Consider the following 18,987-nt stretch of genomic DNA (forward strand, 5'->3'; position numbering starts at 1 on the left):
ATAAATACAGTAGAGGAAAAGAAAACTTCAGACAAATCTCTTTAATGAAAACAGATACAAGAATTCTTAACAAAACAGTTGCAAAAATGAATCCAACAGCACATTAAAATAATGGTTATATTATACACCATGACCAAATGGGTTTTATTCCAGCTATGCGAGGCTGGTTCAACACAAGAAAATCAATTAATGTAATATATCACATAACAAAAAGTGAAACCCACATGATCATCTCGACTGACACAGAAAAGGCATTTAACAAAATTCAGCATCCTTTCATGATAAAAACACTTCAAAAGGTAGGAATCAGAGGAAACTTCCTCATCATGATAAAGGGAATATATGAAAACCTACAGCTAGCATAATTCTCAATGGTGAGAGACCAGAAGCCTTACCTCTAAGATTGGGAATACGTGGTGCCCTGTCACCACTGCAAGTCAACACTGCGCTAGATTGAGTAAGGAGGCAAGAAAAAGAAATAAGAGGCATCCAAATTGGAAAGGAAGAAATAAAACTGCTGCTATTTGCAGGTGGCATGATCCTATATCCCAAAAATCCAGAAAAAATGACAGCAAAGCTACTTGAGCTAATAAGTGAGTTCAGCAAAGTGGCAGGATACAAGATCAATACGCAAAAATCATTAGTGTTTCTAAACGCTAGTAATGAGCGATCTGAGGAGGCAAACAAGAAAAAATTCCACTTATAAAAGTAACTAAAAGAATCAAATATCTAGGAATAAACCTAACCAAAGATGTAAAGGACTTGTAAACAGAAAACTACAAAATATTGTTAAAAGAAATCAAAGGAGATCTGAATAAATAGAAAGAAGTTCCATGTTCATGGATTGGAAGGCTTAATGTTGTTAAGATGTCAATTCTAGCGCAGTGCAACAGAGGCTCAGTGGCAGAATTCTCACCTGCCATGCCGGAGACCCTGGTTCGATTCCTGGAGCTTGCCCATGCAAAAAAAAAAAACAAACAAACAAAAGATGTCAATTCTACCCAAACTGATTTACAGATTCAATGCAGTACCAATCAAAATTCCAACAGACTATTTTGTAGAAATGGAGAAGCTAATTACCAATTTTATTTGGAAGGCTAAGGGGCCTCAAATAGCCAAAAACATCTTGAAAGAGAAGAATGAATTGGGAGGAGTCATACTTCCTGACTTTAAAGCACAATATAAAGCCACAATGATCCAAACATGATTGTACTGGCATAAAGATAGATATATTGGTCAGTGGAATTGAATTGAGGGTTGAAAAACAGACCCTCAGATCTATGGTCATTGATTTTTTTTTTGGTATGCTGTATGGCAGGGGTCATATTTCATTATTTTTCCATGCGAGTATCCCCTTATTGTAGCACCATTTGTTGAATTTTTGTTTGTTTGCTTGTTTGGGAAGTACATTGGCCACCAATTGATTTGTGATAAGGCTCCCAAGCCCACTCATCTAGGACAGAACAGCCTCTTCAATAATGGTGTTGGGAGAACTGGGTATCCACAAACAAAACAATTGAAGAGGGCCCCTACCTCACACCCTATCTAGTAATTAACTCAAAACGGATCAAAGACCTAAATATAAGAACCAGTACCATAAAACTCCTAGAAGAAATGTAGGGAAACATCTTTAAGATCTAGTGATAGGTGGTAGTTTCTTAGATTTTACACCCAAAGCTCAAACAAGGAAAGAAAAATCAGATAAATGGGAACTCCTCAAACTCAAATACTTCTGTGTTTCAATGGACTTTGTCGAAAGGGAGAAAAGGCAACCGACTCAATGGGAGAAAATATTTGGAAGCCACATATCTGATAAGGATTTGATATCCAGTATACATAAAGAAATCTTACAACTCAACAATAAAAAGATGACCCTATTTAAAAATGGGCAAAGGACATGAATAACATTTCTCCAAAGAGGAAATACCCTAATACCAAGGATAGATAAAGATAGTACAAGAAAAGAAAACTTCAGACCAATCTCTTTTAATGAATACAGATACAAAAAATTCATAACAAAATATTTGCAAAAATGAATCCAACAGCGTACTAAAATAATGGTCATATTATGCACCATGACCATGGCTAAGAGGCACATGAAAAGAAGTTCAGCTTCACTAACCATTAGGGAAATGCAAGTCAAAACCACAATGAGATATTATCTCAGATCTACTAGAATGGCTACTATTAAACAAACAGGCAACTACAAGTGTTGGAGAGGATGTGGAGCATTTATAGCAATAAATAGGAACATTTATTCACTGCTGGTGGGAATGTAAAATGGAACAGCTGGATATAAATAGAGTGAAAGTCAGAAGGAGAGAGAAGCCACCATGTGCACTGCCTTATGACAGGAAAGCCAAGGCTCACTGACAGCCAGCCCCAGAGCGCCAGCCAAGTCTTCTTTGGGAGAAAACATTGCTTTCCTAACACTTTGATTTTGGACTTCTAGTCTCAAAACTTTGGGTGCTTTCTTAGAAGACATCCTTGTCCTGCAGAGAGCTGTAGACTCCATTGGACTGTTCAGGTTCTTGGCTGTGCTGCAAGAAAGAATTCAGAGGCACAGATCGAGCAAGTAGTCTAAGCATCTGAAGAAATTTTCCATTAAAGTGAAAATTCTAGCCAGAAGGAAAGTTTGAATGCCATTGACCTTTACCTTGACAACAAATTCTAACAAGTCACTGATCATCAGAAATAGAAGAGTTTTTCTTACATCAAGAATGTTAAAGCTTACTTCCTGGAAGATGGCGGCTTAGTAAGACGCGCGGATCTTAGTTTCTTCTCCAGGACACCTACTAGGGGAGTAGAAACGATACAGAAAGCGCCCAAAGCCACAACAGAGATAAAAAAGACAGCGTACCCCATCCTGGAACGGCTGGCTGGCTGTGAGAAGCAGCTCGGGTGAGATCGCCGAGGCGCGCGGGCCTTACCGGGCGGGGTGGCAAGCGGCCGGAGTTACTCCCTTCCCCCTTCCCGGGCCGGCTGGGAGAATTGGAGAGGTGGTCCCCTGAAACCAAGGCGACTGGCGCCCACACCACGCGCAGCCCCCGGACCAACTGAGAGAATTGGATCGGAAACCCCCAGGCCGCGGAGAACGGTGACCCCGTGACTCCCGGGGAACGTGCACTCTCTCGGGCGGGCCGCTGCCGCTGGTGCCCTCCCGCCACGCTTGTTGCCCAGGGCCGACTAGGAAATTCGGACGGGCTCTTTCCCTGGCTGCAGCGACCAGCAACCCTCCCTGCGTTCGGACCCCGGGCCGGCTCAAGCCGCTTCGGCTAGCGAACCCCCAGGACGGCGAGAGTTTTCCAAAGTTTAAGGTCCCACAGCACCTTTTACTGGTGGGACCCGCAGACAAACGTGTGCCACGAGCGCCACCTACTGGGCAGGATAAGAAAAACAGAACCCAGAGATTTCACAGAAAAATATTACAACCTTGCTGGGTCCAACACCAAGAGAAATCTGAATAAATGCCCAGACGCCAGCAGCAGAAGATAACTGTCCACGCTCAAAAGATTGAGAATATGGCTCAGTCAAAGGAACAAACCAATAGCTCAAATGAGACACAAGAGCTGAGACAACTAATGCTGAATATACGAACAGAAATGGAAAACCTCTTCAAAAATGAAATCGATAAATTGAGGGAGGACATGAAGAGGACATGGGCTGAACATAAAGAAGAAATAGAAAAACTGAAATAACAAATCGCAGAACTTATGGAAGTGAAGGATAAAGTAGCAAACATAGAAAAAATAATGGATAGCTACAATGATAGATTTAAAGAGACAGAAGATAGAATTAGTGATTTGGAGGATGGAACATCTGAATTCCAAAAAGAAACAGAAACTATAGTGAAAAGAATGGAAAAATTTGAACAGGGTATCAGGGAACTCAAGGACAATATGAACCGCACAAATATACGTGTTGTGGGTGTCCCAGAAGGAGAAGAGAAGGGAAAAGGAGGAGAAAAACTAATGGAAGAAATTATCACTGAAAAATTCCCAACTCTTATGAAAGACCTAAAATTACAGATCCAAGAAGTGCAGCGCACCCCAAAGAGAGTAGACCCAAATAGGCGTTCTCCAAGACACTTACTAGTTAGAATGTCAGAGGTCAAAGAGAAAGAGAAGATCTTGAAAGCAGCAAGAGAAAAACAATCCATTACATACAAGGGAAACCCAATAAGACTTTGTGTAGATTTCTCAGCAGAAACCATGGAAGCTAGAAGACAGTGGGATGATATATTTAAAATACTAAAAGAGAAAAACTGCCAACCAAGACTCCTATATCCAGCAAAATTATCCTTCAAAAATGAGGGAGAAATTAAAACATTCTCAGACAAAAAGTCACTGAAAGAATTTGTGACCAAGAGACCAGCTCTGCAAGAAATACTAAAGGGAGCACTAGAGTCAGATACAAAAAGACAGAAGAGAGAGATATGGAAAAGAGTGTAGAAAGAAGGAAAATCAGATATGATATATATAATACAAAAGGCAAAATGTTAGAGGAAAATATTATCCAAACAGTAATAACACTAAATGTCAATGGACTGAATTCCCCAATCAAAAGACATAGATTGGCAGAATGGATTAAAAAACAGGATCCTTCTATATGCTGTCTACAGGAAACACATCTTAGACCCAAAGATAAACATAGGTTGAAAGTGAAAGGTTGGGAAAAGATATTTCATGCAAATAACAACCAGAAAAGAGCAGGAGTGGCTATACTAATATCCAACAAATTAGACTTCAAATGTAAAACAGTTAAAAGAGACAAAGAAGGACACTATATACTAATAAAAGGAACAATTAAACAAGAAGACATAACAATCATAAATATTTACGCACCGAATCAGAATGCCCCAAAATACGTGAGGAATATACTGCAAACACTGAAAAGGGAAATAGACTCATATACCATAATAGCTGGAGACTTCAACTCACCACTCTCATCAAGGGACAGAACATCTAGGCAGAGGATCAACAAAGAAATAGAGAATCTGAATATTACTATAAATGAACTAGACTTAATAGACATTTATAGGACATTACATCCCACAACAGCAGGATACACCTTTTTCTCAAGTGCTCATGGATCATTCTCAAAGATAGACCATATGCTGGGTCACAAAGCAAGTCTTAACAAATTTAAAAAGATTGAAATCTTACACAACACTTTCTCGGACCATAAAGGAATGATGTTGGAAATCAATAATAGGCAGAGTGCCAGAAAATTCACAAATACGTGGAGGCTCAACAACACACTCCTAAACAACGACTGGGTCAAAGAAGAAATTGCAAGAGAAATTAGCAAATACCTCGAGGCGAATGAAAATGAAAACACAACATATCAAAACTTATGGGACGCAGCAAAGGCAGTGCTAAGAGGGAAATTTATTGCTCTAAATGCCTATATCAGAAAAGAAGAAAAGGCAAAAATTCAGGAATTAACTATCCATTTGGAAGAACTGGAGAAAGAACAGCAAGCTAACCCCAAAGCAAGCAAAAGGAAAGAAATAACAAAGATTAGAGCACAAATAAATGAAATTGAAAACATGAAAACAATAGAGAAAATCAATAAGGCCAGAAGTTGGTTCTATGAGAAAATCAATAAGATTGATGGGCCCTTAGCAAGATTGACAAAAAGAAGAAGAGAGAGGATGCAAATAAATAAGATCAGAAATGGAAGAGGAGACATAACTACTGACCTCACAGAAATAAAGGAGGTAATAACAGGATACTATGAACAACTTTACGCTAATAAATACAACAATTTAGAGGAAATGGACGGGTTCCTGGAAAGACATGAACAACCAACTTTGACTCAAGAAGACATAGATGACCTCAACAAACCAATCACAAGTAAAGAAATTGAATTAGTCATTAAAAAGCTTCCTAAAAAGAAAAGTCCAGGACCAGATGGCTTCACATGTGAATTCTACCAAACGTTCCAGAAAGAATTAGTACCAATTCTCCTCAAACTCTTCAAAAAAATCGAAGTGGAGGGAAAACTGCCTAATTCATTCTATGAAGCCAACATCACCCTCATACCAAAACCAGGCAAAGATATTACAAAAAAAGAAAACTACAGACCAATCTCTCTAATGAATACAGATGCAAAAATCCTCAATAAAATTCTAGCAAATCGTATCCAACAACACATTAAAAGAATTATACATCATGACCAAGTAGGATTCATCCCAGGTATGCAAGGATGGTTCAACATAAGAAAATCAATTAATGTAATACACCATATCAACAAATCAAAGCAGAAAAATCACATGATCATCTCAATCGATGCAGAGAAGGCATTCGACAAGATTCAACATCCTTTCCTGTTGAAAACACTTCAAAAGATAGGAATACAAGGGAACTTCCTTAAAATGATAGAGGGAATATATGAAAAACCCACAGCTAATATCATCCTCAATGGGGAAAAATTGAAAACTTTCCCCCTAAGATCAGGAACAAGACAAGGATGTCCACTATCACCACTATTATTCAACATTGTGTTGGAGGTTCTAGCCAGAGCAATTAGACAAGAAAAAGAAATACAAGGCATCAAAATTGGAAAGGAAGAAGTAAAACTATCACTGTTTGCAGACGATATGATACTATACGTCGAAAACCCGGAAAAATCCACAACTAAACTACTAGAGCTAATAAATGAGTACAGCAAAGTAGCAGGTTACAAGATCAACATTCAAAAATCTGTAGCATTTCTATACACTAGTAATGAACAAGCTGAGGGGGAAATCAAGAAACGAATCCCATTTACAATTGCAACTAAAAGAATAAAATACCTAGGAATAAATTTAACTAAAGAGACAAAAAACCTATATAAAGAAAACTACAAAAAACTGCTAAAAGAAATCACAGAAGACCTAAATAGATGGAAGGGCATACCGTGTTCATGGATTGGAAGACTAAATATAGTTAAGATGTCAATCCTACCTAAATTGATTTACAGATTCAATGCAATACCAATCAAAATCCCAACAACTTATTTTTCAGAAATAGAAAAACCAATAAGCAAATTTATCTGGAAGGGCAGGGTGCCCCGAATTGCTAAAAACATCTTGAGGAAAAAAAACGAAGCTGGAGGTCTCGCGCTGCCTGACTTTAAGGCATATTATGAAGCCACAGTGGTCAAAACAGCATGGTATTGGCATAAAGATAGATATATCGACCAATGGAATCGAATAGAGTGCTCAGATATAGACCCTCTCATCTATGGACATTTGATCTTTGATAAGGCAGTCAAGCCAACTCACCTGGGACAGAGCAGTCTCTTCAATAAATGGTGCCTAGAGAACTGGATATCCATATGCAAAAGAATGAAAGAAGACCCATCTCTCACACCCCATACAAAAGTTAACTCAAAATGGATCAAAGATCTAAACATTAGGTCTAAGACCATAAAACAGTTAGAGGAAAATGTTGGGAGATATCTTATGGATCTTACAACTGGAGGCGGTTTTATGGACCTTAAACCTAAAGCAAGAGCACTGAAGAAGGAAATAAATAAATGGGAGCTCCTCAAAATTAAACACTTTTGTGCATCAAAGAACTTCATCAAGAAAGTAGAAAGACAGCCTTCACAATGGGAGACAATATTTGGAAATGATATATCAGATAAAGGTCTAGTATCCAGAATTTATAAAGAGATTGTTCATCTCAACAACAAAAAGACAGCCAACCCAATTACAAAATGGGAAAAAGACTTGAACAGACACCTCTCAGAAGAGGAAATACGGATGGCCAAGAGGCACATGAAGAGATGCTCAATGTCCCTGGCCATTAGAGAAATGCAAATCAAAACCACAATGAGATATCATCTCACACCCACCAGAATGGCCATTATCAACAAAACAGAAAATGACAAGTGCTGGAGAGGATGCGGAGAAAGAGGCACACTTATCCACTGTTGGTGGGAATGTCAAAGGGTGCAACCACTGTGGAAGGCAGTTTGGCGGTTCCTCAAAAAGCTGAATATAGAATTGCCATACGACCCAGCAATACCATTGCTAGGTATCTACTCAAAGGACTTAAGGGCAAAGACACAAACGGACATTTGCACACCAATGTTTATAGCAGCATTATTTACAATTGCAAAGAGATGGAAACAGCCAAAATCTCCATCAACAGAAGAGTGGCTAAACAAACTGTGGTATATACATACGATGGAATATTATGCAGCTTTAAGACAAGATAAACTTATGAACCATGTAATAACATGGATGGACCTAGAGAATATTATGCTGAGTGAATCCAGCCAAAAACTAAAGGCAAATACTGTATGGTCCCACTGATGTGAACGGACATTCGAGAATAAACTTGAAATATGTCATTGGTAACAGAGTTCAGCAGGAGTTAGAAACAGGGTAAGACAATGGGTAATTGAAGCTGAAGGGATACAGACTGTGCAACAGGACTAGATACAAAAACTCAAAAATGGACAGCACAGTAATACCTAATTGTAAAGTAATCATGTTAAAACACTGAATGAAGCTGCATCTGAGCTATAGGTTTTTGTTTTGTTTTGTTTTGATTTTACTATTATTACTTTTATTTTTTTCTCTATATTAACATTCTATATCTTTTTCGGTTATGTTGCTAGTTCTTCTAAACCAATGCAAATGTACTAAGAAATGATGATCATGCATCTATGTGATGATGTTAAGAATTAATGATTGCATGTGTAGAATGGTATGATCTCTAAATGTTGGGTTAATTTATTTTTTTCCGTTAATAAAAAAAAAAAAAAAAAAGAGAAGGGATAATTGGAGATGAAGGGATACAGACTGTACAACGGGACTGGATATAAAAACTCAGAAATGGACAGCACAATACTACCCAATTGTAATGCAATTATGTTAAAACACTGAATGAAGCTGCATGTGAGGTATAGGTTTATTGTTTTTGTTTTTTTTGTTTTTTTTTCTTTCTATTATTGTTTTAATTCTTATTCTGTTGTCTTTTTATTTCTTTTTCTAAATCGATGCAAATGTACTAAGAAATGATGAATATGCAACTATGTGATGTTATTAAGAATTACTGATTGTACATGTAGATTGGAATGATTTCTAATTGTTTTGTTAATTCTTTTTTTAATTAATAAAAAAAAAAAAAAAAATGGAACAGCTGCCGTGGAGGATGATTTGATTGTTCTTCAGGAAACCAAACATAGAGTTGCCTTATGACCCAGCAATCCCGCCAGGCGGGATATGCCTGGAAGATGTAAAAGCAGGGAGGTAAACAGACACTTGCACACTGACGTACACAGTGGCATTATTCACAATTGCCAAAAGATAGAAACAACACAAATGAAACAACAGATGAACGGATGAATGTGTGGTATATACATATGGCGGAACATTATTCAGCAGTAAGAAGGGATGAAGTCTGGAGCATGTGGCAAAATGGATGAAACTTGAGGACACTATGCTAAGTGAAATAAGTCAGACACAAAAGGACACATATTTTCTGATTCCACTGATGTGAACTAATCATAATATGTAAACTCATAGACATACAACATGGAATACAGGATACTAGAACATAGAATGCAACTAAAGAATAGGGAGCAGTTGCTTAACACGTGCAGAATGTTTAACTAGGGTGAACCTAAATGTTTGGAAATGGACAGAAGTGAGGGTGGCACACTACTGTGAGACTAATTAACAGTGCTGAGCGGTGTGTGAGTGGGGTGGAAAGAAGTTCAGAGTTATGTATGTCACCAGAAGAAAAGGGAGGCTAAAACGTGGGAGTGTATAACAGTGAATCTTGTGGTGGATAATATCTATGATTAACTGAACAAATATAAAAAGTCCTTTCATGAACTAGAGCAGATGTATGACACTATTACAAGGAGTTTATAATAGAGGGGTATATGGGGAAAATGTACCTATTCCAAACTATGCACTATAGTTAACAGTAGTATTTTAATATTCTTTCATCAACAATAAGGAATGTACCACACCATACTCTGGGTCAATAATATGGGAAGACAAGGGGTATGGGAGGATTAGGGTTTTCTATTTTTATTTCTTTTCTAGAGTAATGAAATGTTCTAAATGTGATCACAGGGCTGTATGCACAACCATATGATGATACTGTGAATCAGGGCTTGTATACTTCAGATGGTTTCTATGCTGTGTGAATACACCTCAATAAAACTGCATTAAAAAAAACAAAGCATTTACATCAGCCAGTTCCACCTACCTACCCCATATTATTGACAGCCCATTCCAACATGAAAACGTTAGAATGGGCATAACCCAAACACCCCTAGAGAGTGGGAGAAAGATCAAAGGTGATGGTGGAGTTATACAGACAAGTCAGGTTTAACAAATGAGTATGACTGCTAAATCATTACACTGATTTCTTTTAGTCTCCAGTATCACAGAGCAGCTAGAAGTAAAAACCTAAAATCGTAGAATTGTAACCAACATCAAATTCTGAAATGTGTTCTACATTGTTGTGCTGTGCTTTGAAACTTATTGCGTTTTTGTATATATGTTGTTTTTCACAAAAAAGTTGATTGTGATGATAAAAGAAATATTTATTACTTCTAGTCTCCAATGTTCTGGAGCAGCTAGAAAGAAAATTCTGAGAAATATGGTAGCCCATGACAAACTCTGGGATCTATCCTGTAACTACTTGTAGAAGAGTGCTTTGAAAACTATGGCTTTTTTTCTTTCTTTGTTTTGTATATATGTCACATGAAAATGTTTTTTTATATGTCACACAATAAAAAAAGTTAAAAAAAAAAATAAAGCATTTGGCAAAATCTAGTACCCTTTCATAATAAGAAGACTCAATAAACTAGGAACAAAATGTCACTTCCTCAACATGATACAAGCCATTTATGCAAAACCCACAGCTAATATCATACTCAAAGACGGAAGACTGAAAGGGGAAACCCTAAATTCAGGAATAAGACAAGGATGCCCAGTTTTGCCAATTCTAATCAACATTGTATTAGAAGTTCTAGTCTGAGCAATTAGGTAAGAAAAAAATAATAAGGCATCTGTGCTGGTTTGAAAGGATGTATGTCCCCTAGAAAAGCCATGTTTTAATCTTAATCCCATTTTGTAAAGGCAGCCCTTTCTTCTAATCCCTATTCAGTACTGCATGTTTGAAACTGTAATTAGATCATCTCCCTGGAGATGTGATGTAATCGAGAGTGGCTGTTAAACTGGATTAGGTGACGACATGTCTCCACCCATTTGGGTGGGTCTTGATTAGCTTCTGAAGTCCTATAAAAGAGAAAATATCTTGGAGAATAGGAGATTCAGAGAGAGAGCAGAGCAGAACAACATAACCACGAGAAGCAGCCTGTGACCTTTGGAGATAAAGAAGGAAAATGCCTCCTGGGTAGCTTCATGAAACAGGAAGCCAGGAGAGAAAGCTAGCAGATGATGCCATGTTCACCATGTGCCCTTTCAGATGAGGGAGAAATCCTGACTGTGTTTTCCATGTGCCTTCTCACTTATGAGTGAGAGACCCTGAACTTCGTTAGCCTTCTTGAACCAAGGTATCTTTCCCTGGATGCCTTAGATTGGACATTTCTATAGATTTGCTTTAACGGAGACATTTTCTTGGCCTTAGAACTGTAAATTAGCAACCTATTAAATTCCCCTTTTTAAAAGTTATTCCATTTCTGGTATATTGCATTCCGGCAGCTAGCAAATAGAATGGCATCCAAATTGGAAAGGAAGAAATAAAACTATCTCCACGAACAGATGACATGACTTTATATATAGAAAATCCTAATGATTCCACCCCCCCTCAAACACAAAAAAACTATTAGAACAACAACAACAACAACAAAAAAACAAATTTAGCAAAGTTGTGGATACATCAATGCAAAAAATATATTTTATTTCTATATATTAGCAATGAACTATCCAAAAAGAAAATTAAGATAACAATTCCATTTATAATAGCATCAAAAATAATAAAGTACTTAGGGATTAATTTAACCAAGGAGTTCCAAGACTTATACATTAAAAACTACAATTCAATGATGAAAGAAATTAAAGAATATCTAAATATATGGAAAGGTATCCCATGTTCATGTATTGGAAGACTTAATATTGTTAAGATGACAATACTCCCTAAGCTGATCTAAAGATTCAACAGCATTTTTTGTAGAAAAAATAAAATAGTTGATCCACAAATTCATATGGAATTGCAAGTGATCTCAAATAGCCAAATCAATACTGAAAAGAAGAACAAAGTTGGAGAACTCACATTTTCCACATTCTATACTTACTACAATACAGAAACAAAAACACTGTGATACTAGCATAAGGACAGACATACAGAGTGATGGAATAGAACTGAGCATCCAGAAATAAATACATATATCTATGGTAAAATGATATACTAAAGATCAGAGTGGAAACAGAAGGCAGAAAAAACATCACCAAAAGTTGGTTCTTAAAGAAAAATCAACAAAAATTGGACCAAAAAAAAAGTAATGTCTCAAGGAGAGAATTTTAACAATCAGAGCTAACCAATAACGCTTAACCAGACTAAAGATAAAAACACCCAGGGGCTTTTTGTCAGACTGAATAAGTAAAGAATGAATAGTTGTCTTATACAAATCCTTACTCAGGAATAAAAAATTTAGGTCTAGTAGGTTCTGAATCAGTGATAGACTTAATTATTTCTCAGAATACTTTTCATCAGGATTTGAACAACCTGAAACTATGTAGGTTCACAAATTAATAAAAAAAAAAAAAAAAGCATTAATTACAATTGAAGAGTAAACTCAACATGCTTACCCACCTCCTCGGGGAGAAGGAGAATCGTGACCCCCAATCACCACAAAGATACCGGACTCTTCTAACGTCACTTTCCATTTCTCAATGACAGACATGGACTTGTCCTGAAAGCACGATGACATTGGCAGTTTGGGAAGCTGACTTTGGAACAGTCTAACCGGAATTATACTGGGGTTAAAGCAACAGGAAATTCATGAATACCTTACTGGCGTCATTAAAAACAGAGAGCTCCATGGTTCCATCAAAGTCCTGCTGCAAAACAGACTCCAAGCACTCATCCAACCAACATTCAGCATTGTAGACTGGGAGGATAATGGACTGGAATTCAAAAGAAAGGGATTAACAAATAGAAGTGTGAAAACGAAATTCCCTTTTCCCTGCTCTAATTTACTTCCCCATTACCATCGGCACAATACTCGTTTCCAGAGGACAACGCTGATTTACAGAATAACACAGAATCAGGCTTCCAGGAAAGGGCTATGCCTGACAAACAAAAGGCATCTACGCTGTCTCTCCAAGCTCTTAACATTCTTTTGCTCCATAAGATTGATAGTCTTACATTTCTCTGAATTAGCCTTTCTGATGCTTTTGAAAGGAAAAAAACATCTGAAAGGCATCAAATTTTTTACTCAATTCAATAGTAAATACACGTGTTTTTCCAATCACTAGTTATAAACATCTTCATTTTGGGTGGAAAAGCATCTGTGTCTCTTCTAACCACTCATGAAAATAACTGAATGGTCCTTTTCTTGGGTGATGAGCATTTTCAGTTAACCATGATTTTAGGGAAACTGCAACAAATAAATCCTTTTGAGTATCCTTCTAACACAGCGCTTTAACAAAGAACTGGGGGTGGGGGTGAGGGTTATTCAAAGAACGAAGCTGGACAAACGGTACATGTGAAGTTCATTTCTCTTTTCCTTTGTTCTTCCTGTTAGTTTAGAGCTGGCTTGGCCTTCCACTTATCCTTTGCTCACAGAGGCCATCAAATAACACCATTTCTAAAGCAGCATGAACTGAAGCCAGGGAAACCCGACTGCAAGAACCTACCAACAAAACAACTTAATGTTATACATTAATATAGTAAGCAATATAGAAAAAATACCCAAAAGATAAAAACCATAGTCCTCACTCTTGGGTTTATATCCTCACAAAGAAAAATGGACACATACCTAAACAAGAAAACAAAAACTGGGACAGCCTGGTGAGAGTGTGTGTATATAATCTTTAAAATACTAAATTCAAATGTTTATGAAGAGCGTCATGGGTGTAGGGAAACGTCATCACTCACGTTCCCTGCGAGTGAAACCTCACTTTGAGGAATCTGATTCAACAGTGGTATCATTTTACCCCTAACAGCAGTTCCATGCTTCATTTAAATTAGCAAATTAAAAATCACTTTTTAAAGAGAGAAAGAATGCTTTCACTGTCCCTAAAGATCTGTAGTACAAAATTTTCCGTGCTGCTCTCTGTGAAAGCTGGGCTTTGGTCCACCTTTGTCCCTTTCACTGTCAGTGAAATGGGCATGCAAACCAAACACAGGCTGTGGGTGCCGAGCCTTCCGGGCTACTCCCACTAGGAAGTAACAGAATTAGCATTAACTGGTCACTACACAAGCGGCCACGGCCTGGCTGCCGCCACCCCTCCCCAGGCCAGCGCTGTCCTCCCACACCACCTCCCTCGGGCCCAGGGGGAAGGTGCACCGGCCAAGCAAGGAGAAGACAGCCCAGGCGGCAGCCGGAGGCTAGCCCCAAGCGCATCTGACCGCACCTCTGACAACCACAAGAATCCTCCCACTTAAAACTTTATTTTTCACAGGTGCTTAAACGTTGGTTACCGTGGAGACCCTCGGAAACCAGCATCTGAGAAGCTGAGGCTGTGCTGGGAGAGAATGGGGGGGGGAGGGAAGGGGGAGAGGGGGGTGTGAGGAGGGGAAGGGGAGAGGGGAGACAGGAGAGGGGGGAGAGGGGGGTGTGAGGGGGGAGAGGGGGGTGTGAGGAGGGGAGGGGGAGAGGGGAGACAGGAGAGGGGGGAGAGGGGGGTGTGAGGAGGGGAGGGGGAGAGGGGAGACGGGAGAGGGGGGAGAGGGGGCTGTGAGGAGGGGAGGGGAGGGGGAAAGGGGGGAAAGGAGGGGGAAGAGGGGAGGGGGAGAGAGGTAGGGGGAGGGGGGAGGGGGAGGGGTAGGAGAGGGTAGGGGGAGGAGAGGTAGAAGGGAAAATAGATGGAGAGGTGAGAGCAGAAGGGGAGGGAAAGGAGAGGAAGGGAGGACAGCGGGGGGGGGGAGAGGGAGAGAAAGGAAAAGAGGTGAAGAGGGAAGGGTGGGGATGGGAGGGAGGAAGAGGGGGAGGGGGAGGGGGCAGGCGGAGAGGAGGTGGGGATGGAGGCGCGAAGGTTAAAGAGGGAAGAGACGAGGAGGGAGGAGCGCGGGGTGGGAGAGGGGAGGAGGGGAGGGAAAAGGGGAGCCGGTGGAGGACAGGAGAGAGGAGGCAGGGAAGGAGAGAAGCGGAGTGGGAGGGAGAGGAGAGGGGAGGAGGGAAGCGGGACACCCCCGTGGCTCCTCCCCGCGCCCGGGCACCTACCACCTGGGCCCGGCGACCGCCCTGAGGGGGCGCGGCGGGGTCGCGAGTGACCTGCATGGCCCGCGGGCTCTGCGGACGCTCCCGCCCACACCCACTCAGACACCGCTCCAGCCCGCAGCTCCCCCGCCCGCGGAGGCGCCCGGCTCTGCGCGTCCAGCTCCGCCTCCGCCTGCGGCGCGTGCGCCGGCACCTCCGATTGGTGCGGAGCTACGTCGATCCCAGGGGGGCGGGGCGGATGACCCTAGGGAGCGGAAAGGGGCGGCCTAGAGTGGCGGCGCGGGGGGCGTGGCTGGAGGACCGGGACGGGGCGCGGCTGGAGGATGGGGTGGGGGCGGGGCCGCGCCAGGTCCGGGTTGCTTCTCTGCATCCTCTTCTGACCCGGCTGTTCCCGCTGCCCTCCCCCAGCCAATTGACAGCTGACCACGGAGTCCACTGCAGAAGCCAAGATCATGAAAGCTCTTCCGTGGCAGTGGGTGGTCATGACTTAGACCCCCTTCAGAAAGACCAAAGACAGGGAAAGGCGGAGTGCTCAGGATGCAGCATTTGACCTGAGGTTGCAGGAGAGCCCGCGCGGCCCCTCGAGTTCAGGCAGGAGAAGAGGCCCGCGCTCCACGTCGGACCCCCGTGCCCCCCATGCCATCCCAACGTTACCCCCCGCCCCGGCCATCCCGTAGTCGGGACGCCTACCCCCATCCCCCACGCTATCCCCTAGTCGGGACACGCCTGTGCCCCCCCCCCCCCGTGCCCACCCTATGTCCCCCCACCCTTGCTCCCGCTGAGCCCACTGACTTGGGCCTCAGTTCTGCCTCCGCAAGGAGCCTGAGCAGTGGCCCTACTTAAAAACACCTGCCAGGCCCCCTTCCCTGGAAGGAAAAGCAATGGCTGATGCCCTCCACACCTCCGTGCCACCTGGCGCCGATTCCCAGCGGGGCTTCCTCCTGAACGCCAGTGCCGGGTCTCCCGGGCCGAGGGCTTAGCTCCGCTGTGTTCTGAGTTAATGAGCGAGTCCATAACCATCCCTTGCATGACAGATCCTCGGCTGTCCAAAACCAGGGTTAAATGCAAATCAGTCTACATGTTTGACGAGTCAAACTTTCGTTTTAAATCTTTTAGGCATTACTTTTTTGAATGCAATGTTATTAGGAGATATTCACATACCCTATAATCATCCAAAGTGTACAATCAATGGTTCAGTGCCATCGTATAGTTGTGAATTATCACCACAATCAATTTTTGAACATTTTCATTACCCCCTCAAAAATACATATAAGAATAGAAATTAAAATGTAAAAGAACACCCGGAACATTCCACACCCCTTATCCCCTCTATTATTTATTTATTTATTGCCCTTATTCTTTACTCATCTGTCCATGCACTGGTTAAAGGGAGCGTCAGACACAAGGTTTTCACAATCACACAGACACACCATAAAAGCTCTATAGTCATACAATCGTGTCCCAGACAAGATTGCTTTTAATGTAATTTTCCCTTGAGTTGCACCCATGTTCGCAGAGCCTGTTGTACAAGTTGGACCCATTCAGGTTGGATGGGTATAGTCTGACGAAAACAGTCTGAGAACTGATTTTCAAGAGCCTAACATTTTCCTTGGAATAGTTTCATTTTAGACAAGTCGGTAAGAAGTAGCATTGGTGCTACTGGAATGGCTGGACAGGCTTTGGAGCTGGGGCAGGCACAGTATCCAGTAGGAGGAGAGGCGCCAGGTGACAGATGGCCCCTGGGTTTCCACTCTGACTGTGTCCAGAGCTCAATTGGCTGCTCGCGTCTCCATTGCAGGAATTTGCTTTTCATCGTCTTCTCCATAATAAAAATGTGGTTAGGACCTGCTTTCTGTATACCTTCCAAGTGCCAACAGGTACTTCCGAAGTGTGTGGTTCTGTCTGGGTGGAATTCTACGACCAAAGGTCGTGGCCTAAGGTTCCAGGCCCCGGGGCCTGATGAGTGGAAGGGGGCAGGGCACAGAACTCCCCGGCTTTGTCTCACCCAGTGAGCTTCTTTTTCCTATTTTTAATTGTTTACATGAGGCATTTGGTGACTCGGTGGAGTTCAATGGCCCTTGTCCTCAGGCAGCCTGCATACCCCTCTCCCGCTGCCTTGCACCATGTAGGTGGGAGGGGAGCACGCTGCTCGAGCACAGCCCATGCGGGCGGCAGGGCCAAGTGTGGGGACCGGCCGCAGTCCCAGGACACAGTACTAAGTTGTCCTCGGCTCAGCTGCATAAAGGCCAGGCTGCTGAGTGACTCCTGAAGGAGGGGCACCCCTGCCTTTTTTTTTTTTAACTTTTTTTTATTGTATAGTATAACATATGTACAAAGCAAAGAAATAAAAAAGCAATAGTTTTCAAAGCACTCTTCAAAAAATGGTTAGAGGACAGTCATGGGCTGCCATGCGATCCTCTCATATTTTTCCTTCTATCTCTCCAGAATATAGGAGGCTAGAGGGAGCAGTTGTCCCCCTTTACCCTGGACTTAAACACTCTTTATACAAGAATCATAACTTTGAAGTAATTCCTATGGGAGCTCATTCATATTTCTAGTGTTAATCAGTGGAACACGTAGTTCTATATAACCCCTTTCAATCTTGTTCATCTTCAATATGGTAATATTACTTCTAGACCCACTAGAGAATCACCTTCGCTCCTATCTATTCCCTTACATGGAGTTCAAACTCATTAGCTAACAGCTCATCCATCTCTAGCGTCTGTGTATCTCTAAGTCCCCTATATTCTATATTATAAGCCTCTGATTATACCTTTATGCTGGTTATAAAAGTGGAATCATACATTATCTATTCTTTTGTGTCTGGCTAACTTCACTCAGCATTATGTTCTCAAGACTCACTCATCTTGTCATGTGCGTCAGGACGTCATTTTGTATTACTGCTGCATAATATTCCATCGCATGTTTTTTTTTTTTCTTCACATATGCGGGGCATTTATACAGAGTCCGTCGCATGTTTATATCACATTTTGCTGATCCACTCATCTGTTGATGGGCATTCGGTTTGTTTCCATCTTTTGGCGATTGTGAATAATGCTGCTCTGAACATCAGTATGCAAATGTCTGTATTACTTTCAGTTCTTCTGGGTATCTTATTATTTCTTTTATTTCTTCAGGGTCTGTGGTAATGCACCCCTTTTCATTTCTGATTTTGTTTATTCGCACCTCTCTTTTTTTCTTTGTCAGTCTTGCTAGTGGCCCATCAATTTTATTGATTTTCTCAAACAACCAACTTTCAGTTTTATTGATTTTTCCTATTGTTCTTTTGTTATCCCATTCATTTATTTCTGCTTTAATCTTTGTTATTTCTCTTCTCCTATTTGCTTTGGGGTTAGGTGGATGTTCTTTCTCGGGGTCCTCCAGGTTTGCCGTTAAGTCCTTGATTTTTGCTCTTTCTTGTTTTTTAATATAGGCATTTAAGGCAATAAATTTTCCTCTCAGCACAGCCTTTGCTGCATCCCATAAGTTCTGATAAGTTGTATTCTCATTTCCATTCATCTCCAAATAGCTACTGATTTCTCTAGCAATTTCTTCTTTGACCCACTGGTTGTTTAAGAGTGTGTTATTTAATCTCCATATATTTGTGAATGTTCTTGTTCT

The 18,987-nt window shown here is 41.1% G+C and overlaps 1 protein-coding gene across 1 annotated transcript in view; it reads right to left on the reverse strand.

The window, feature by feature from the left end:
* QTGAL (queuosine-tRNA galactosyltransferase) overlaps positions 1–15,502 on the reverse strand; it is a 253,960-nt gene extending 238,458 nt beyond the window's left edge. Inside the window, exons 1-3 of the mRNA XM_077166314.1 lie at positions 15,370–15,502; positions 12,992–13,108; positions 12,795–12,894 (exon numbers count right to left, since the gene is read on the reverse strand). Coding sequence (XP_077022429.1) covers positions 12,795–12,894; positions 12,992–13,108; positions 15,370–15,426 — 274 coding nt within the window. The 5' untranslated portion in view covers positions 15,427–15,502. The remainder of the gene's footprint in view (positions 1–12,794; positions 12,895–12,991; positions 13,109–15,369) is intronic.
* Between the last annotated feature and the right edge of the window lie 3,485 nt (positions 15,503–18,987).

Source organism: Tamandua tetradactyla, chromosome 6, assembly GCF_023851605.1.
Source record: "Tamandua tetradactyla isolate mTamTet1 chromosome 6, mTamTet1.pri, whole genome shotgun sequence".
Classification (NCBI taxonomy): domain Eukaryota; kingdom Metazoa; phylum Chordata; class Mammalia; order Pilosa; family Myrmecophagidae; genus Tamandua; species Tamandua tetradactyla.